This window comes from Ursus maritimus, unplaced genomic scaffold (genome assembly GCF_017311325.1).
Source record: "Ursus maritimus isolate PB19 unplaced genomic scaffold, ASM1731132v1 scaffold_7, whole genome shotgun sequence".
NCBI lineage: Eukaryota > Metazoa > Chordata > Mammalia > Carnivora > Ursidae > Ursus > Ursus maritimus.
This window is the reverse complement of record NW_024426885.1, coordinates 8,153,842-8,173,376: the sequence shown is the minus strand read 5'-3', so window position 1 is coordinate 8,173,376 and position 19,535 is coordinate 8,153,842. Positions and strand designations below refer to the sequence as shown.

General features: G+C 52.2%; 1 protein-coding gene across 2 annotated transcripts in view; it reads right to left on the bottom strand.

The window, feature by feature from the left end:
- Positions 1–10,348, bottom strand: part of CPXM2 (carboxypeptidase X, M14 family member 2) — a 130,573-nt gene extending 120,225 nt beyond the window's left edge. The window contains exon 1 of one of the 2 annotated variants that reach the window (XM_040624398.1): positions 10,042–10,348. In XM_040624398.1, coding sequence (XP_040480332.1) covers positions 10,042–10,348 — 307 coding nt within the window. Of the gene's footprint in view, positions 1–2,485; positions 2,649–10,041 lie in introns of those variants that run through there. The other variant, XM_008685440.2, reaches the window with a different exon arrangement.
- Between the last annotated feature and the right edge of the window lie 9,187 nt (positions 10,349–19,535).

The window sequence follows — 19,535 nt, the reverse complement described above, 5'->3', positions numbered from 1 at the left end:
GGGAGGGGAGGGGAGGGGAGGGGAGGGGAGGGGAGTGGAGGAATGGGGTAACTGGGTGATGGGCATTAAGGAGGGCAGGTGATGTAATGAGCACTGGGTGTTATATGCAACTGATGAATCACTAAACTCTACCTCTAAACTAATAATACACTGTATGTTAATTAACTGAAATTAAATAAAATCAAATTAAATTTAAAAAAAAAAAGAAATACTCCTAATAAAGACAATGTATACTTGCATGTCTTCACTATTCTAAGACTGCAAAAATACGCTATGGTAGTACTTTGACCCGCTCTGGGGCCCAGAGAGTAACACCACACCTAATTGATAAAACGGAGCTGGAACTCCGGACTTCTGACCCCAGAGCTAGCATTTCCCACCATGCTGGGCTCCTCCTTCCAGTTCTCTCCAAGGGCCCTGGCTGGGTACCTGGGGGTGAGAGTGGGGGGTAATGATGCTCCCACCAATTGGAAAGATCCTTACCAGGGCCTAGGAAAGCTACCTGCTCATGCCCCTGGCCCCTTCAGCTTCCTCTCACACTGAGCTCCCTCTCTCTACTCCTGAAACACCAGCCTCTTCGCAGCCTTCATCTCATGTGCTGTTCCTCTTCCTGGAGCACCCTTCCATTCATCTCTAATTAACTCCTGCTAATCTTGCAAATCGCAGCTCTGATAGCTCCTCTTCTGGCTTTCTTGAACTCCCCACCTAAATCAATGCCTCCTTTAATGGGCTCTGATAGCGCCTGTCTTAGGTCGACTTGCCTCTAAGCAGAGCTTGATGTAGGGGTTCAGCTGGGGGAGGGCTCTAGAGGGAAAGCTGGGGGAGGGCTCTAGAGGGAAAGGGGAGGGAGAAGCAGGATGGGGCAGAGGAAGGAGCAAAGCAAGGCTGTCCTCCCTCTCAGCTCGAGGCTGACTCGGCCTGATCCCATAGGGAGCTCTGCAGTGGGAACTACACACAGTATTGTCCCCACCTTGAGACAAGAAGCCACCTTTTCTACTGCTGGTTAGCCTCTGGCTACAGATGGACCAACTGGGGAGTGCGAACCAGGCTTCCAGGGGCAATGCTCCAGAGAAGGGATCAGCAATGAGCCATCACAGTCAAGACCCCAGCGGCTGGGAAATGGGTGTACCTGCGGGAAAAGGGCCTGGGCGGGATACCAGCAGCCCCCACCGCAGGTGCACATGCCTGTGCTGTCCCGCATCATCGCATGCGCGGAACATGTGCTGGTCTGTTCGTGAGGGCAGGGACGGTGTCTGGTTTTGCTTACTGCTCTGTCTCTGGAGTCTGGTGTATAACAAGCTGTGATGAATGAGTGAACGAACATACTCATGAGTCACCGAACGACAAACAGACAAAAATAAGAGGAGGGGCAGGAGAAGGATACTTAGCTTGGACTTTAAAAAGCAAGTCGAAATACCAAAAACATCTAGTGGACTGTGTGCCAATGAATGAATCATTTCAGACTGTTCTACAGTCTTCCCCCTCCCCCCACACCAAAAAGAGACTCATCGAGAAAACCTTAAATCTTCAAAAAATTCAAAGGCCACATGGGGTCCAGCCAAGAGTAATGCTCTCTCTATCATCTTCTGGGGCGATGCCTGCTGGGAGTAGCATTCATTTTTCATGTAAATGTCCCCCTCACGTCCAGAAAGTCGAAACACCGAAATGTTCAGAAAGGCCAGAGGAAGACAGCTGACCCGGAGGACCCAGGAGCACCTAACATCAGCCTGATGTCACCTCAGCATGTGTCCCACTTCTGTGCATCAGAATGTCATGGCCGGTGACCTCCAAAGATGGCCTCTTCTGAAGGGGCCCGACTAAGGGTCTGTAAAGATCTTGATTGTTCAGAAAAACTGGCGACGTCACCTTTAAGAGTGTGGAGTCTGATTTGGCAGAAAGATAAGATGTTAAGGGGGAATAAAGTTTTACAAAATATGTGAGGAAAAAGCCAAAGTTCTGGAAAAGAATGTTCTATCCCAGCCCTCCCCAAAAGTCAGCCATTGGTTGCAAGCCTTCTGTCTCCCAGGGCAACGTCCCTGGAGCCTCCATCACAACACAGGAGCAAGAGTCAAAGAGCACGGCACGGTGACACCCTCGGCCTCTCCCGCCATGTGCCAGATCCACGCCCGTGACACATATGTCCCCACGCAGCTCTGCGCAGCCAGCAAAGGCCCAGATGTGGGGCAGATGTCAAAGCCCTGAGAGTCTGACTTCCCAGGCCCCCGACATGTAGGGAACAGAATCCCTGAGTGGGGAACAGAATCCCCAAGGGGGTGGCGAGGAGCAGAGACCACAGGCAGAGGCCCTGCCACCTTCTCCAGGGGGCACACTTCCACCTCATCGCGGCCTGATGGGTCCGGTCCCAGCCCCAGCCCCAGCCCCAGGCCGAGGCGGCCGGGCTCTGCCACCGCACGGACCACGGCGTGTCCTCGGGGGACCCACTCGACCTCTCGAGGAGCCGTTCCCTCAGCAACCAGACAAGTACCTGCTTCCACGAAGTTATGGGGAGGAAATAAACTGTATATCGAGCCCTTAGGGCCGTGTCGGGCCTGCAGCAACCACCAAACAGAAGACAGCGTCTCTCCTTCCGCCACGGATCTGTCCTCAAGCCCCCGCGCGTCACAAAGCGCCATCCCAGCGGCTGAAGACTCACGGCTCACACGTGGAGCCTGATTCACCATCTGCAAGGCGGCATCTTCACGGGGATTGTGACACTGGACCTCGGCAAGTACCCAGCGGGCAGGAAGCTTGCAACGAACGTGACTTTACAGATGGGGGCACTGGGGCACAGAGCGGGAAGAGACCCACCAAGGTCTGCGACAGCGCCAGCAGGCAGCAGAGCGGGAATCAGACTCCAAGGCGAGGCCCTGCCCGGGCCCGTCCTCTCTCACCGCAAGAAAGGCCGCACACGGTCTGCAGAGATGAAAGGGGAACGTACAGCGGAAGAAGCGTGCACAGAAGGAAATCAACAACTCCATCTGGGCTGCGTGACAAAACTGAATTCCTTAAAAGTAGCGAGCGAAGTGCGGACGCGGGCCACATGTTCTGGTCTATGGTGATAAACACCATGCTTCTGGGTTGATAGGAAACTATTTTTTCCCCTCTCTATACAAGGAGCTTACAGTAGCAAACCCCCCCCCCCGAAACTGAAAAAATTCTTTGCTGCATATTTGCATTTTCCCCAGGAAATTCCAGTCCAACAGCATCTGCACTCTCTCTCGTGAGGGATTCGGCCCAGGGCCCTAGGCTCCTCTCCTGTCTCTTGCTAAAGGAAACTGCAGGAGAAGAAGGGCCTCCCCCGAACACACAGCGGGTTCTCAGGAGCTTCCCAGAAGTGCAGACTCACAGGCCAGACAGCAATCACGGCTTTCTAAAGCACCTTGACACGTGCATGCCTGCAGAGAACTCTCTCGAGCGAGGGCCGGCAGGACTTTGCAGATGAACGGGAAGGCCTCAGCAGCAGTGGTTAGAAATGCGTGCTCCACGCGGCTGTGAGCAGGCCGAGGGTCATGACACAGGAGGGAACAGCCTGTGTTTTATCCAGTTTGGAGAAAGGCAAGCTACTGGTGGAAACAGGAATCGGGGCAGACGGGTAGATCCTGAAAGGCAGGCTGAGTGATTGGATGAGATGCTTGTCTCCGTTCATCGGTGACCTTGAAGGCCTGCGCTGGAGATGGGGGCACGAGTGCAGTGTTCTAAGTACTTTTTACCAGGGCCAGACCAAAATCAACCAGTCAACCAAACAATCTACAGCTTTCCCCTGCCCGCTCAGCTGTGTCCTCCCTGGGAAACCAGCTGGCCGTCCTCTGCTGCTCTGGGCTAGCCTTCTGTGCCGACTCGGGTCTCCCTCAGGGCCCCAGGGAGGGCCTGCCCTCCCAACCTCTACGCAGCAGCAGACACCTTCCTGACTTGCAACCAAGTAAGAAGCCCCTTGCTTTTCTAGAGCCAGTAAGAGGAGCAGGTGCGGACGCACAGGGGGCTGGGTAAGCCACCGCCAGCACTTGCCTGACTCAGTGTGGCTTCCATCTGGAAAGAGCCCAAGATGCAGCCTGACTTAGGTGCAGGCATGGATCTGGGAAGGGACTTCATGAAGTTCCAGTAAAGAAGTGGAAGGAGAAAGACCCAGAGAAGGGAACTCCAGCAACCCAGGCTGTGTGCAGAGCAGGACCCCCCGGGACTCCGCCCAGCTGGGGACCCTGGGGAAGAGGGTAGAAGGTGCCCCCAACCATGTCTCTGAACGCGGGAGGCTGGAGGTGGACCCATCGCACGTCTGGAAGCAAGGCTTTATCACCCTTCCCGTGTCACGGTGAGGAAGCCAAGGCTTGGAGAAGTCACGCGTGCCCGTGAATGGCAGAGCCAGATTCTGGTCCCAGCTCTGTCTGAATCCTGAACAGACTGCCAAACAAGCACATGTGGTTTGCATGACCGAGCACGCCATAAAAATCCGGGACACTGGAGTCTTCAGGTAACACTCTGGAGGTGTTTTGCGCCCCTCCGACCGTCTATGATGCCTGGAGGAGTAGCCAACTGGATGCCAGCCGGTTATGGACACCAGCCCTTCCCCCTGGCCGTCCAAAGATACCCTAATTCCATGTGTTTCGTGAGCCCAGAGTGGCAGTGATGGTGGCAGGGACCTCAAAAGGCCACAGAGGCCAGAGCCATGGCTGGAGATGCCAAGCCTCCCCGGCCCCATTGGGGATAGCTGAAGGAGAGCCTCCCCTCCACACTCCCGCCTCCGGGTCCCCGGCTGCCCTTGTCCCGGCACTGACGGCACCATCTGCCGTGAGATCTGGCAGCCATGGACGCCTGAGGCCCCTGAAGAACACGATGGCTGGTTTTAGGCACCACGGCACCCAGTCCGGCTTCCCCTAACATGGCAGTGTCTCCCCTCCATGATCCACGCACAGACGCTGGCTTCTGGAATGAGGGGCACAGGCCAGGGACTTGCCAGCATGAATAGCTGACTTTGGAAAGCATCTTGGAAAGAGAGGTGGTGTCTTAGAAAGCTGCTTGCCGATACACATCAAGCGACCTTTTTTTTTTTTTAAAGATTTTATTTATTTATTTGAAAGAGCGAGCGAGCAGGAGTGGGCTGAGGGGCAGAGGGAGAAGCAGACTCCCCGCTGAGCAGGGAGCCTGATTTGGGGGGGGGGGGGCTCCATCCCAGGACCCAGGATCATGACCTGAGCTGAAGGCAGACACTTAACCGACTGAGACACCCAGGTGCCCCTCAAGCAACCTTTTTTTTTTAAACGTCCTTTCCCTCAGGTTTCTATAGGGAGTTATCTGGAAAACACTTTGGATTTAACTCTTCAAGCGAGCGTTTAATATCCTGATGTAAAGAGTTCCTGCTTTTTGTTCACCTGTGCTGATAACACTGTGATTGCTTTTAAAATACATAGTGAAATAGTGAAAATATTGACAAAAACACTCTCCCGAGCCTCACGCTCCAGCTTGGCCCAAGAGAAGACGTTTCCTTCCAAAGGCCAAACACAACAAGACACTCTGAAGAGCGACTAGACAAAGCTCAAAAGTGAGGCCCTTTCCAGCAACTGGCCTGCAGCACACAACAGAAAGGGCTTTTGTTTACAACCACATAGGCTCAAATAACAAGTCTTTGGCTATTTCCCCCCCGTGGCTGGGGCACAACACAGGATAAAACGCAAACTCGCTGATTCCCGGCACAGACATACAAACTAACGTGGCTCGCCGCCCACTCTGCAAATTCCACGGGCTCAGGACTATGGAGCAGGCCCACGGTGTGATGCGGGCGTGCCCATACTCAAAACAGTGACACATTCTTGCCACTACTGGAAGAAAGCAACAAACAAACAAGCAGGAACCCAAAAGCAACCCAAGGCCCAATTGCGGGGAAGAAAAAAAAAATCTTCAGATCACCCTTTTGGAGTCTTATTAACCGGTCTGTTTCTTACTACCACTTGGGAGGGAAAAGGTAAACGACTTATACTACCTATGGGTTACAGCTCTGTTCCATTGGATTCTCTACCAAAGTATGGCCACAAACCAAGCTTGTCACTTTGAGTTGACAGACAAGGTAGGTACACTGCAAACCCACCCACGTGCCAAAAATGTGTCCCTGTTTTATTCCTCATGCTGGGATCATGGGAGCAGCGACCTGGGACTCAGTCTCTGGGTCCCAAAGCATTCCAACCGCAAAGACCTAGAAACTATTGAATTTGCCTAGCAACTGCTGAATAAATGGAATTAGAAAGAAGCAGGTAGTCAGGTCTCTACAAGAAAGAACACTCTAGCAATCAATACTGCTCATGCAATGAACGCGGTAGGAAGAGCCCATCGAGGGACGTGTGTGAGCAGAGACCGGGCAGCCCGGGGTTGGAATCCTACAGTGAACAAGGATCTGCACACAATTACCACATGGTTTCCTCCAAGTTCTGAAATTCCGGGATTAATCGACGTTCACAATGAGGACCTCAGAAACTGTCCGACGGTGAGGCCCACTCAACCTCAAAAAAAGAGGTCCTCAGGGGCACCTGGGTGGCTCAGTCGGTTAAGTGTCTGCCTGCAGTTCAGGCCATGATCCTGGGGGCCTGGGATCAAGACCCATGTCGGGCTCCCTGCTCTGCAGGGAGCCTGCTTCTCCCTCTCCCTCTGCCCCTGACTCGTGCTTGTTCTCTCTCTAGTGTTCTCTCTATAGAATTAAAATTAATTAATTAATTAATAATAAATAAGAGATCAGGTCTGTATCCTGATGCTAAGAGTTGTTCCAGGAATCTGTACATGTGATAAAACTGTGAGAACTTACACACACACACACACACACACAACTGCACATAAAAGCTGCGGAAATATTTAGTATGTAATCTAGTTAATAGTATCGTACCAATGTCAACTTCCTGTTTTGAGAGTGTACAGAACAGCGATCCTCAACCCACTGGGGGCATCTGACAATATCTAGAGACATTTTTGGTGGTCACAGCTAAGAGGAGGGTGCTACTGGAGGCCAGGGGGTTAAGACCAGGGAGGCCGCTACACATTGCACAATGCACAGGACCGCCCCCCCCACGNCATACACAGTTGGCACAAAATGTCCATACTGCCAAGGGAGAGAAATCCCGTACTACAGTTCTAGAAAGCGTTACCATTGGAGTACACAGGACCTCAATGTACTATGTTTGCAATTGCTTGTGAGTCTATAATTGTTTCAAAACAAAAGAATCTAAAAATTCTTTGAAGATACCACTCTGTTGAGCATCTCAGAGCTCTACTTCTCCGGGAATCTGTCAGCCCCTCCTGGAAAAATGCAATGGTCTCAATCAACCGAAGGATTCAGCTGCCCAAGCCACCTCCAGGAGAATGACAGCATGGGACATCCACTGCACATTTTTGTGGTGGCATGAAGGAAGAGCCACGGGCCAGGGCCAAACTTACACCAAGATCAAGTCCCCAGTATCCTAGGCTCCTTAAGCAAACCTTCCTCTGGGATTAAGACAAGACTCCTTCCAGAGTCCGCCACACAGAACATTTGCCTTCCATCTTCTCTTGAGCCAGATCTTGACGCAAGACAAGTGCTATCCGAAAACGAGGTTATTGTCTATAAAGACAAAGCACATAATTGACTTTTAAATTAGTCATACACGTTTGCCTTCTTATCCATCTTTAAATCCAACCCCTCACTCCCGGGTTAGCCCAGCAGAGCCTGCCACATAGCGTGTATCATCGACCCTGTGGAGCCAGGTCCGGAAGACCACACTCCACACCCCAGGCTGCTGTACAAGGTTCCTGCCTCCACTGATGTCTCCCCATGACCTGATGACCACCTGCGTGTGAGACAGTCCAATGCAGGGATGAATTTTCTCAGCACAGGTTCACTGAACACAACTACCACTGACTCCTCTGATCGAGTCATTCTTAAACCAGTCTCCTGCATGTAAGAGTCCAGGGAGGAGGGTTCCACTGGCCAAACACCCAAAAACAGGGGGAGAAAGAGGACAGGAGTTTTAAGTTGGGATGAATGTCCCACTTTGCCTGTCCCAGTTGGTGGGCTCTTAAAAGCCCACGCAGGTCCTTAGAAAGAGTGACAGGCCTGGGGAGGCAGCTCTCCCAGGAGGCCTCGAAGATGAGTCTAGAATTTCCAAGGACCTTTTTCTAGTTTGGGGATTAGCGATCCAGCCCTCAGCACAACTGTGGTCACTTTTTCAACGCCCCCCCCCCCAACTTCTATGTGACTTACAGGGGCAGGGGGTGACCTGGGCTCTCTACTCCCAGGACCTCACCCAGCACCTGGCGTCGGACAGGTTCTTGGGAAACCACCTGCGGAATGAATAACGGCTCACCGATGGACTAGCCCAATCCTCAGCTGACACACTCAAAGCTTTCGTGGAAAAACTTTTACAGCAACTGTCCAAGTAAAGAGAGGTAGCAGGTGCAGGCGTCCTTTGCAGATGAAGACACCCAGTGCCAGGAAGCTGAGTGCTGAGCCCCAGACCTGGGGTCTTCAGACTCAGTCCGGGGCTTCTTCCACACTCCCCCTGCACTCCCCCCAGCAAGTACCAGAACCTCACAGACGCGTCTCTCACCCAGCGGGCCCGGCACTGCGCTAATCACACAGTACATCCTAAAAACCAAAAACACATGCAGATCTGATTCAAACCACCAAACAAAAAAGGCCTTGAGTTAAAAATAAGCACAGAAGGGCTTTCAACTCTCCCAAGCCAGCAAGTGACACTAAGTTACTTAAACTGTCAGCGCCTACGGTTCCTCATCTCCTCATCTGTAAAATAAAAAGAACACCCACCCCTCAGAGCCACTGAAAGAATTAGACGAGACAGTTGTACAGGAAGCTCCTAACGGAGTCCCAGCAGATGTCCTACAATCACGACTGTCTCTTCATACTCCTGCTATTAAACCGCTGTGGTTTTACACATCTGAATTCCCATAATTCTCCAGTCGATATTGGAAGTTCTGGATGGTTCTGTTCGGGATTGCACAACTCACAGAACCGCCTGCCCGCTGGCACAGTCGCTCACACCCGGGAGCATGGCAGGACAACCCCCCCCCACCTCCGCCCATGTGCAGAGGGGCTGCTGGGATCGGTCCACACATTCAAGAGATCTGTGTCCCCACCTCCTCCCCTCTCCCGCTGCCTCCTGCTGACTTTCTGAAGAGTTTAACCAAACAAAAGCAATTCCTTCCATGCCAGGAGCCCTGTAACGGTGCCACCAGCTTGTATCTCCTTTCAAGGAAGGCCATTACAAGGCCAGGGAGCTTGGCTACAACCCGGCTCACTCCCCAACCCTGAAATACTAGGACCACAGCCCTCTGCAATTTGAGCAAAGAACATTTGGAACAATTAAGATGAAAGTCCCCCCTTCACAAGGAGTGAAACCGAATGGAAGTCATTTGCCAAGACAGGGCTGGCAGAGGCGCGGATGGGAGAGGGGTGTGAGTAGGGATGGAAGCGGGGCATTGCAGGCTGCCAGCCCCCCCTGGGCTTTCCCACCATCTGCAGCCCGCCCCCTCTCCACGGGCACTGGAGCCTCCCAGCAGAGGCTCTGCCATCCTGCCCCAAACCCCGGATTCCAGGGACCCACAAAAAGTGGGAGGGAGGGAGCTGAGAGGGGACACTGGCTAGATTTTGCCCCAGAAGGCCATTGTGCCAAAGCCAGCCAGCCCTTCACGTGGCCAAATCGTAAATTCACTCCCAAGAAAACGCCCTGTGGGAACTTTAAGGGGTGTCCGGCGGAAAGAGCTTTGCCCAGCCCATTTCAGACCTGGGCCACCAGCTCCGCGGGCAGCTTCCCTACTGCACTGCTGCGCCTCTACCTGTGGGGGATGCCGTCCGGTGTCGGTCCGGGACGTTCCAGAGCGGCCAGAGGGATGCGCGACACAGTCCCCAGGGAGGCGCGGGGGGTGGGGGGCGATGGGTGGGTTCGAGGGCTCTGGTGTAGCCGGCACACGGGCCTGGAAGCCAGCTGTACGCTCAGAGCAGCGGGCCACCGCTGGGAGAGGCGCGCAGCCTCGGGCGCCCCCTTGGGCCGCCCCGCGCACGAAGTTACTTACCTGGTGGAGGCGTCTCCTGAGCCAACTTGTCCCTCTTGGGAGCTTTCTTGGGCTTGGTCGCCTTCTTGGGCGGCCTGGGCTCGGGCGGGCGCGGCTCCCGCTCCCCGTCCCGGGTCCCCGCGGGCAGCGGCGGCGAAAAGGGCTCGGGCTCGGGCTGCCGGCGCGCGTAGTAGGGCTCCCGGCTCCAGGTCTCCTGCACGTAGTAGTCCGGGGCCTGGAGGGCTGCGCCCTGGGCGCCCACCCCGGCCAGGACCACCGCCAGCAGCGCGAGGGCCAGTGCCAGCGCGGCGGCCCCCCGGCGGGCCATGCCCGCTCCGCCCCGCGCCCCGGGCAGGGTCACGGGCGCCGGGAGCGCCGGGCGGGCGGCGGGCGCGGGCGGCTGGGCAGGGGCGCCGGGACGGCAGCGCGGCGCACGGGCGCTGGAGGCTGGCCGGCCGGCGGTGCGTGTGACCGGCCCGCGGGGCTGGGCCGGGCTGGGCTGGGCTGGGCCGGGCCGGGGGCGGGCAGGGGCGCGCCGAGGCGCGGGGCGGGCGCAGGGGGCCGGCCCCGCCCTTCCGTCTGCCCTCCCTCTCCGCACTGACCCCGCGGAGGCCGGCCCCGGGAGGCAGGTGTTGGGGCCCCCTTCATCCCGTCGGCCGTCTCCAACCCTTGCCCCGTCCCGCTGCCCCGACGCCGGCCGGGTGAGCTGCCCTGCTGGGCGTCTGCTTCCCCAGAGTCTCAAAGGAGTTTCCACCCGGGAGGAAGCTCGAGCGGGTTCACAGGTTGGAGAAGCGCGACCCGCCCCGAGAAAGGATTTGCCCAATGCCCTAAAGCCAATTAGGGGCGGAACCTAGCCTCCAGCTCTCCTGACCGCTGCTCTGTCCCTGGCTGCACACCAGACACGGTTCTCCACTGACCATACCAACCTTTCGCTCGACTTTACCATGATCCTATTTCAGGAACTGTGAATAAGGAATTCCTGAGACCCCGGGTCCCCAGGGCTCCAAGGAGTAATGTTTCCGTGAAGGCGGGGCCCTGGTGACCCTGGAGGGCCCCAGCTCCTGAGACAGGGACTCTGTCTGACCAGAGAGAGAAAGCGGAGTTACCCTTAGAGTCACAGAGGACATTCGGTTCATCCAAAGAGCTGGCTCCTGCCAGAGGGTTTTCTAGTTGGAGAGGCAGGGAGCTCATTCACTTTTGAGAAAGTACCTTCCGTCCTTGGACAACTTTGTTTTGGTCCTTCAGGCTGGGATTGGGGAAACGAAGCCTGCACTGGTTTCCTCTTGCTGCTGTAACAAAGTCCCGCAGTTTTCGTGGTTTAAAACAACCCCTATTTATTATCTTCACAGCTCTGCAGGTTAGATGTGTGAGCCGTGTCACTGGGCTGAAATCAGCAGGCTGCATTCCCCAGGGGAGCCTCTGGGGCAGAACCCCCTTCCAGGCTCCGTCGGGGGCTGGCCCAGTTCGGTTCTGCCAGGTGGGAGCACCCAGGTCCCGAGTACTTGCTGGCTGTCGGCACCACTGCTCTTGATGCCCCCTGACTGGCTGCATTCCTACTCATGCTTTCCATGAGTTCTAGTAGCTTCTTCCTGGTCCTTGTATGTGGGCCTTACACCTCAGAGCCAGCACTGGCACACTGCTCCCTGCCCCACACACACACCCATGGCTTCAAATCTCTCTCACCTCCCCTTTTGCCACATCTTCCCTCCTTCCGGTTGGAGGAAGGGCTCCTGTGATTAGATGGGCCCACCCAGATCATCCAGGATAATCCCGTGTCTTCACGTAACTTCAGTCACATCTATACAATCCATTTTGCTGGGTAACCCATTCACAGGTCCCTAGCATTCTGCTAGGGAGGTCTTCAGGGGCCATTCTGCCTACCCCAGGAACAGACAGAGCCTCGACCCTCGCTCAGGCTATCACTGTCCCAGTCCCTTTGGGCCCTGACATCTCAGGATACCACTGAGCTGAGTCCAGGCATCCAGGCATGGCCTCCCCATTTCCCTGGAGTCTTACTTTTGTGCCCACACGGTGGGCAGGGTTCGGGCCTGGCCAGCTGCCGTCCTCTACCGCCAGCCTCTCCATTCGCCACCTCGTTTTCTCTCATTGTCCTCACACAGGCCGCCTAACTAGGCCATCCTTTAGCGCAGGTCTTCTGGGGTCCCAGGCCGCAGACCAAAGAGAATGGCCAGAATGAGAACAGGAAGCTACAGGCTGGGGCAGGGCCCTGCCCTGTCTACAAGGGCCAGGAAGCCTTGGACGTGACTATCGACAACCCCGGCTCCTGCAGAAAATTCTGGACTCCAGAGCCAGCAGAGGTCTCCAGAGTGACAGAGAAGGGCCCCCTTCCCCTCCCACCACTCTCCGTGTAGGCCTGGTCTGGGCCTGGTTCATGACCCCCAGTGGATGCTTGCCCACCCTCACCTGTGATATATCCCCAGGGCTCACCCATGTGGGGCTCTTTCATCCGAAGCCGACTACAAAACAGGGCTTCAGGGGCAAGTGGTGCACTCAGAAGTTGCAGCCAGCTGTATGAAGCACAAGCAAGAGGACCGTCTAGAATCCTGGCCCCAAGGGGCCTAGAGCCCATCCCTGCACCACTTCCATCGGAGACCCCAGAGCCTGCTAAACATGCAGGGGCCCAGGCCCCACCCCAGACTTACAGAATCTTCGGAGAGGTGGGATTGAGCACGGGCATGTCCAAGAAGCTCCTCACATCATTCTGATACAGTTAAAACCTGAGACTGACCTTCTCCCTCCCATTTTACAGAGGAGGCAAGTGAAGCCCAGCCTCACGCGAGGACCCATAGCCAACTACCTACAGGCAAGACTAACCTTTATAAAATAACTCAAGTCAGGCCGTATGACTCTTGGTAACCCCACACGCATAAGTTCTGAAAACATTTTACTTTCCTGGCACCGCTTAGACAAATAAAATAACATACGCGTGCTGTGCAGTGTCTGGTGAACGTTCCGAGAATGCTCCCACCCAAACGTGAGTCTCTACACATCCCTACAATCAGGAAACAAATCCCACTAATCACTGCTCTCCCCCGTATGGCTTGCTTGTTTGTTTTCCACCGAGAGACACATCATTAAAGCAAGCAGAACAAAGAGAACAAGAATTGATCGCATCGACGCCAATTCTCCCAACACACAGCTGCCTCTTGCCTCTTGCGTGGTTCCCGGAGCTGTCTTTGTCTCCCTCCCTCCCACGCTGCTCGCCTGGAAATGGGCAGAGCACAGCCAGCAGTTCATGAAGTTTAGAAAGACAGGATGGCCAAGCTTACAAGTGCTCTTCATCCCCAGGCCTCATCCTGCTTCTCAACCCAGCCATCATCAGCCCCGGGGGCGCCGCTCAGCCTTCAGCCCCCCAGATCCAGACTGTGTCCCATTTACGCTTTACTTTCTCCTGCGTCTGACACCTCGGAAAGTCCTAGTGCTTCTCGTGGGGCATTTTCTTGAACTCACCTCTTCCTCTGCTCCCTCTGGCAATGGGAACAATGTTCCCATTGTTCAGAGCCCGGCGCCAGATTGTTGGAACACGTGCTCAGCAGGCCTCCCGGCCTCTGGCCTCTGTGACTTGCTGTCCGCCCCACAGGAGAAGCTACCGAGCTTTCTCCCCAAGACCCCCGTTTCTAATGCTGCTGTCCTACTGAGGGACCGAGTGCTTACGGATCCCACGTAATCCCTCCGCGTGGGATTCGGGTTCACCGGCTCACCCACACTTGGCTCTCCGTGGCCCCAAACCATAGGGCACGCTCTTCATTTCCCCTTAGGCAGAGTTTACAAGCCCTTTATAAACCAGTGATTATTCTAACCTGCTAATTTTACATCTTCCGCAGAAAAAGAGAGTACAAGAAAGACAGAAACTTGTCAATAAATTCTCGTTGCCTGCCTAATCTTGGCTAAGGATTTTTGTAGCATCGTCAGAGAGTGCTTCTTTCTGAGATCTTTTTGTTCTCAATCTACCAATTTGTCTATTTAGTTTAAGTCTGGGATCCTAACAAAGGGCTGTTGGCATCTCCCGAGAGTGTAAGTGGAGCTTGGTAAAGTGCTAACTTTTATTGGACGTGTGCCATGCTATAAAACCAAACCTTCCAGCAGGGTGCGGCAGCTGGGGACAGACTTAGAAACCAAAATGGCAGCTCAGAATCCCGCCTGGTTTTTCTGAGTTTTTAAAATGGTGTCCTTTAAAGTCAACCCATTGCTTGCTTCAGCTGGGAATCTGTTATGGGCATTTCTGTTAAGCAAGGTAAGCCCCTGTTTATTTACGCATTCATTCGTTTCTGAGACTCAGGAGTCCATTAAGCCAATTTCTGTTACACAACAGAAATCTGTACTTGCCAAATAATCCTCAAACACCTTACAGAGCTAATAATTTTTCAAATATTTATGAGCTGCACAGCAAAGATTTCTGTTAAGCTGCTTGACAAGGAACAACAGAGTGTATAGGTCCAGAGAACATTCTGTTGAAACAAATGTTGTCAAGACATCAATACTTTTATAGCATTTTTCATAACGGACTTTCACACCTGCTCATTTCCCTAATTATCCTGGAGACTTTTACACCCAGAGAGAATGAAGATGGAATAGTGGGGTGTTGTATTTTTTTTAAGATCAGTAATTTGAAAAATTAGCTGCTATATAAAGAAAAATACATGCTCAGGCACAGTCATTGCTAAACATACAGTCTTGAGATAGATGTTCACAGAGAGAGATACTAAGTTGTTATGGCAACTATGATTATAATTACGAAGCTGGAGGGTTTTTCCCGTTCATACTGCGTTGAGATGTGGTGGTTTAAATGACAGCGTCCTTTGTAATGTCCTCAGTCTCATTACTACATAATTACCCATTTCCTATTTAATTTTCAGCATGTTTGTTCTTACTCCTATGCTCTGTAGATTCGGCATCTTCTGATAGAGCCTTAATCTTAGTTCATGGGTCCCCCTGCAACCCAGATCCCTTCCTCACTGGTGTCTCTACTCCGATTTCATTTTCATTTTGACCTGGGGAAGTTGGCTTTGGCTTGAGAGATTCCATTTGTAAACATAAGATGCTGTTGTGAAACTGTTAAGAAACCATGGCCATGGACACCTGGGGAGACACCGGACTCCAAATGGCCAGAGGCTGCTCAGCGGTCCTGGAGAGCCATCCTTTCCTGGCCACCTACTATGTGCAAGACAGCTAGCAGATATGACCGCGTCTAAGCTTTGTGCTGGTTTTTGTCTGTTTGCACGTTGTCCAGTCCCTGTCCCTCTCAGCCCTCTGCATCCTGGAACTTGACCTTCACGCTTGAGTACCCCTGCCCTCTGGTTTCTGATTGGGTATGATCGATGGGAGGTGCCAGCAGGAGAGAGGAGAGAGAGAGATCTATCTGGGTACTTCTTTCCCTTCCCCACAACCCTTCCCCATCCCTCTCTACTTAGGCCCCAAGGGTGCTGGTGGGGCTGCACATTTGTTGCTGCCCTGAAGCCCCCCCCCTTAGCTCCAGGTTTTGCAGGCTAGTGGGCGGTGTTAACCTTAAAAAATAAAACTGACAGTTATGTCACCAGCAAAACATCCGTTTATTCAGCAATAGCAGAGAATTACAATCTGGAATCAGCTATGGCCGAAGCACAGGCAAGTCCAGAGAACAAAGGAGAGGAATACTCCTTTATAGAGGAAAAGGGGATGTCGGGAGAGCTCTTATAAACAAAATGTCCATTGGAGTTTTGAAGTATGGTGGCTTTTCCTTGGCTGATTTGTGGCCATCTCTCATTGGCTGGGGTGTTGCCAGGGGAGAAGGAAAAACTTTCTTCCTCTGCTGGGTAACAAAGTAGTACCCACCTGGCAAGGTCTGTCTCTTCCTTTTGGATTTGCAGTTGAGGACAGACAAGTGGTGGGGCGTGAGTACGCCCCCTGCCGGCCCCTGACTCCATTTTAGGGAGGACTCCCTTGATTAATATCCATAGCAGTAATGACTGCCTGCAGGCTTAAGCCCGAGGTCGCTAGTCTCTGGTGCCTCAGTATCCCCTTTTTGTCCCCTCAATCCCGCCCATGCATCTGGGCTTCATTCAAGTCACTTCATCTGTATGATTCTATGAATCAATGAATTGTCAATGAAGTGTCTGAATCAGAAAAGCATTTCTTAAAATTCAACACCTATTTAGGGAAGAAACCCTTAGCAAACTACAAATAAAAGGGAACTTTCTTATCTTGATAAAGACTATATATCAAAAATCCACAGCAAATATGGTAAGTAATGGAGTCAATTCAGATGCATTCTCTTTAAGACTGGATGCAAGGCCGGATGTCCACCATCATTATAATTGCTTCCTCTGGTCCTTGAAGCTGTAGGCAACGCTACAGGGAAAGAAAAGGACAGGAAATGTGTACATTTAAGAAGGAAAGAAAAAAACTTTATTATTAGAGATTAATAATTGATCATTTCTCCAGGAAAGACCATTAGAATCATCAAACAAAATGAAACATAGTTTTGCAAGATTGATTGATAAAAGGCAAATTAAAAAAAATCAGGAACATTTCTCTACACCAATAATAACAAACCAGAAGATATAATACAAGGTAAATTCACAATAATAGCTAATTATGACTGGAATTATTTTGGAATTTATCTAACCAAGAATACAGGAGCTCTGCAAAGAAGCAGACTTGAAATTTAATAAAGTACATGGGAGTTGTCCTGAGCAAATGGCAAGATACTCCATGCTCTTTCTTGGCCAACTTAGCAACTATAGAGATTCAGTTCTTCCCCACCCACCCCCCACCGCCACACACAAAAATTAATCTAGAAATTAAATAATTATAAGTAAGTCACATGCAAGAAAAAATCCAGTTGGATTGTTTGAGAAATTCAATAAGCTTATTTTAAAATATATATATGGAAGAAAGAAGTCCTAAAATAGCTAAAATAGCCTACATTTACCCGACTAGATATCAGGACACCTTACAAAGCCAGAGCTGAGAAAAGGGAAGAGAGAAAAAGGAATAGAATGCATGGTACGAGCACAAATTGAGCCACAGACTCATGGAGCAAAGGGGAGGGACTAGGTACCGAGTTCCGTGTAGTACGTCGGGAGCGAAGCCCAACATGAGAACATTATGAATCCAGGTAGAATCCTCCCCGTACGGCCCTGGGAGATCCAGCTCTCGGGGGCAGAAAACTCAGCCTGGTTCCTGCTCTAACCACTCACAGAGGCGAACTCCAAATGAAGAATGAACTAAAGGTGAAAAGTGAGGTCATAAAAATAATAGAGGGGAAATATCTTTGGGACCTAGAGAAGGGACAAACTTCTTAAACAAAACCTCAAAAGTACAAACCACAAGGAAAAAATAAGAACAGGAATAATTGGTGAACTTGCTTACGTTGAGAAACCCTTTTTTTCCCCCCAAAGGACACAAATGGGTGGGCAGCTAACACATTAGGAGGTGACCCAGCAACAGCTCAATCGGACCCAAAGATCATATCCATGATCCCTAACGAAGGAGAAAAACAGCAAAGAATAGGAACAGGCTACTTATAAAGAGAAAATTCAAAAGGCTAATGATCTATAAGGAGACGCATAGTCCTTAGTAATCTGGGAAATTCACATTTCAACGAGGAGGTATCCACTGGCAGCCATCAGCCGGATGGAAATGAGAAAGCTGGGTCATGTCCTAGTGTTGATGACGAGGTGGGGGTCACAGGAACCCCCAAGCACTGCCAGGGGTGGGGGGCATGGAGACAGGTGACACCAATCTGACAGGCAGACTAGACTCATGTGTCCTGATGCATTCCTCATGAACACACGGCCACCAAGCTTGAACGCCCATTATTTGTTTAAGAGAAAATGACGAACCCAATGACAAAGAAAAATTAAGCTGAGAAGCGGTTTTTCCTGCTCAAATGCTGGCATCAACAGAGGATAGTTCATTGACTCAGGATGTACCCCCACAGAAACAACATCCACGTTGCCATTGGAAAACAGAAGACTGAACTGGTATTTTTTTTCTTTTCCACTGAGCTAAATAAACCAATCAACTTTACGGTACTACCTTCTCGAGTCAGTCCAAATTAATTAATTATTTGGTAGTGTGGCGTGACCTTTTTATTCTTCCTTACCTTTCTCATTACTTCTAGGGAGGAACGGCTGTCTGTGCAGGTAAGCAAGCACAGTATATGAAAATCATTTGTGATACGCCCTTTTGCCATCGGGGGACTAAATTGCATAAATACCCCCCATACAGTGAGAAAAACAGATCCCTGCTCTCAAGCTACAATTACTTGATTAAGATCATAACACTGAGCATCCACCAAAAGCAGAGGCATAGTGGTTTTTAAAATTCAGCTTAATTACATCTACCCTTAGGGGCACAATCAGGAAACACATTTTTTTAGAAGTGTTGGCATCTTTCTTTCACACCTGGGCTTTGCTGCCGACTCCCTCCAAGTCCTAAATCACGCGCTGAAACGCCGCTTCGGAGGGGCTCAGGCATAAAAGATGGGGAGCTCTTGGGAGCAGCAAACACTCCCTCTCCTTTCACCCCCTTTGCTCCCTCCTTGTGCGAAGGAAGCTAAGTTGTCACATCCAGTTACAACGTTTATGCTAAGAATCCATTTCTATTTCTAAGAGGGTAGACTTTCAAGGCCGAAAATGCGATGCTCTGTGTATCCAACCAAAGTTGGCGGCCACTGGGACAACCTGGATCAAATTCTTAAATCTTTTTTTAAACCCAAGCGTCCATAGTCCAATGGATAAAACAGAAAGTATGCTTGTCCTTGTTTCCATTCTCCATCCGGGAGGTGGGAGCGAGGCGCGGTCGGTATTGCAGTGTTTACATTGTATATTTTAATATATAAACAGCCTGCAAATGCAGTTTCCCAACCAGGACTGGTCCATCTGGGGCTGTGCAGCCCAGACCAGAGGCAGGTCACCCACCAGGTCAGACCAACATGGGTGGTAGGACCTCTCGTCCTGACCCAACCTTTTACGAGCTGTCAGACCGGGGCAGGGACGGACGGCACCACCCCTGCGTCCGTCTGCACATCTGGGAAGTGGCAGACTCGCATCCTGACCTAGCAGAGAACTGTGGTCAGACGCTAGCACTGTCATCTACGTGACCGCTTAGCATAAAGGTGGGCACATAGTTTGTGGCTGATCCTTGGCGTTGTTTCCTTGCCCTATCGGAGCAAGGCTCATGCTCATCACTGCCTAGTGGAGGAAAGAGATCCCCACGTCAGGCCCTTCTTTGCCTCTTCATCACCCCCCACAGGCTACCCCCACTTGTGCGCACCGTTCCACTACCTGGCTGCTCTCTGGCCCTTCCTTTCCTGGCAAACTCCTGCCCGCACTCCTAGGTGCCACACCTGGGGAAGCCCTCCTCCCTGCCGGGTGGGGAGCTCCTCTCCCCCTGCCCACTCCCCCCCTGCCCCATGGGCTCCCGTGGCGTCCTGCACATGGCTTCCACGGCCCTCAGGACATTGCATGTAGGCACAACACTGATTTCCTCACTCCCCGGTGATCGCCTCC